Consider the following 2,568-nt stretch of genomic DNA (forward strand, 5'->3'; position numbering starts at 1 on the left):
TAAAGGTACTCACTGCAACTACGTACTACCACCTCAGAAGTCTGACTCTATGCTGATTTATGTAGCGTTTATTGCCACCAGCAGAAAGTAAGTTTCTGGAGAGCAGGGATCCTTTCCTTGTGTGTGACTGCTGACTTCTGTGCCAAGAACAGAGATAGTTTAAATAAGGCTATAATAAATCTATGTTGATAGCTGAGCTTTTGATTACTCCTCTCTATAGACGATCCCCTAAGACTTAGAGATAGAACTTCTTTCTTGTAGAACAACAAGATCATCTGAAGACAAATAGGACCATCAAGGGAAGGTGTAACAGGCATTTTGGAAGAACTCAATAGTTACCACTGTTTATTGTGTATAAACCGCTGTAGAAAAGACTTAATGATGAAGATGTGCTCTTAACAATGGACTTATTTATAGTCATGTTCACGATTCCATTACAGATTGCACTGTCCTGAGCTCTCATCCCTGAAACAGGCCATATAGAAAGAGGAAATGGGAAATAGTAACAATGTGACGGAATTTGTCCTCCTTGGCCTCACCCGGGATCCTGAAGGGCAAAAAGCATTATTTGTCATGATTTTACTGACCTACATTGTGACAATAATGAGCAACCTGCTCATTGTGGTGACTGTTTTTGGCAGCCCCTCTCTGGGCTCCCCCATGTACTTCTTCCTCACCTATCTGTCACTCATGGATGTTGTTTATTCCACTGTCATCTCTCCCAAATTGATTATAGACTTACTCTGTGACAAAAAGACAATTTCCTTCCCAGCTTGCATGGGCCAGCTCTTCCTAGAACACTTGTTTGGGGGTTCTGAGGTCTTCCTCCTGATCGTGATGGCCTATGATCGCTATGTGGCCATCTGTAGGCCGCTGCATTACTTGACTATCATGAATCGACAGGTTTGCATTCTGCTGTTGGTGGTGGCCTGGGTTGGAGGTCTTATGCACTCTATGGTTCAACTTCTCTTTGTGTACAGCCTTCCGTTTTGTGGCCCCAATGTCATTGATCACTTCATCTGTGACATGTACCCATTACTGGAACTTGCTTGCACTGACACCTACTTAATAGGCCTCACTGTTGTTGCCAATGGTGGAGCCATCTGCATGGTCATCTTTATCCTTCTGCTCATCTCGTATGGAGTCATTCTAAATTCTCTTAAAAGTCACAGTCCAGAAGGGAGGCGCAAAGCCCTGTCCACCTGCAGTTCCCACACCACAGTGGTTGTCCTTTTTTTTGTTCCCTGCATTTTCATGTATGTTAGACCTGTTTCCAACTTGTCCATTGATAAATCCATAACTCTGGTTTATACAGTTATCACTCCCATGTTAAATCCTTTAATATACACCTTGAGAAATTCGGAGATGAAAAATGCTATGGAAAAATTCTGGTGTAAAAATGTAACCAAAAGTAAAATAAGCATGTGTCACTGACACTGAACACATTTATGGTTAATTCTGAAGCAACAAAAGGTACTAAATTCTGACAATGGATTTAGTAAATTCAGTGGATTCTCTAGAGATGTTTCTCTTTATTTACACAAAGTCATCAAGAAGTGGAATGGATTGTCTTTTGAGGTAATAATCAGCCTAATAGGGAAATTCTGGAGGTTGAATAAAATTTGTCCCATTACAAGTAAAAATACAATTAATTTCACCTCGTAGCCTTATTTTTCTTGGTTTATATTGAAATGGAACTTTAGAAACAATAGTTTTTAAATTAAAAAAAATGTCTTTTTATTTTGAGAGAGAGGAGAAAGTGAGCATGAGTTGAGGAGGGGCAGATAGAGAGGGAGAGAGAAAGTCCTCAGCAGGTTCTGCACTGCCAGCAAGGAGCCCAATGCAGAGCTTGAACCCATGAACCATGAGACCATGACCTGAGCTGATATCAAGAGTCAGACGCTTAACCAACTGAACCATCTAGGCACCCGAAGAGTTTTAAAATTTTAATTTTTTTTTCAACGTTTATTTATTTTTGGGACAGAGAGAGACAGAGCATGAACGGGGGAGGGGCAGAGAGAGAGGGAGACACAGAATCGGAAACAGGCTCCAGGCTCTGAGCCATCAGCCCAGAGCCTGACGCGGGGCTCGAACTCACGGACCGCGAGATCGTGACCTGGCTGAAGTCGGACGCTTAACCGACTGTGCCACCCAGGCGCCCCAAGTTTTAAAATTTTAAATGTGAAACAACCTACTTTTGAAAATTTACTTTCACCCAAACTAAAGAGAAAGTAATTTGGCTAATACTTAGAACAAATTACTGGGGCCAAAAGAGTGGTGTATAAATTTTAATGCTCATTATTCTATCAGCACAGAAACTTTCTGTAGCTGCAATATGCATCTTGTCCTTAAGATGATTTCCATTCCTCAGGTCAATGCCTATGCTTTTGCAGTTCAGGACATTTAAATGGGAGATGTTATTGTGTTTGGTTAGATGCTATCAGTGAGAAATTTTGTTAAAAATTTAACACAGGGATGTTAAAAGGGATGTTGTATGTTTTTCCAGTTTGTTATGAGCCTGTATGGGGATGGTTGATGGTGAAAACAGATTCTAGTTCCTAATTTGAG

The 2,568-nt window shown here is 40.8% G+C and overlaps 1 protein-coding gene across 1 annotated transcript; it reads left to right on the forward strand.

The window, feature by feature from the left end:
* The first annotated feature begins 489 nt into the window (after positions 1-489).
* On the forward strand, positions 490-1,434 carry LOC125176665 (olfactory receptor 4A5-like). The gene has a single exon (XM_047878441.1). It carries the CDS (start codon positions 493-495, stop codon positions 1,432-1,434), a length of 942 nt encoding a protein of 313 aa, XP_047734397.1. The 5' UTR covers positions 490-492.
* Positions 1,435-2,568: the final 1,134 nt, after the last annotated feature.

This window comes from Prionailurus viverrinus, chromosome D1 (assembly GCF_022837055.1).
Source record: "Prionailurus viverrinus isolate Anna chromosome D1, UM_Priviv_1.0, whole genome shotgun sequence".
Classification (NCBI taxonomy): Eukaryota; Metazoa; Chordata; class Mammalia; order Carnivora; family Felidae; genus Prionailurus; species Prionailurus viverrinus.

What these genes read in the sequence shown, in the direction of transcription:
- LOC125176665 (XM_047878441.1), top strand. Translation starts at nt 493, where the DNA reads ATGGGAAATAGTAACAATGTGACGGAATTTGTCCTCCTTGGCCTCACC.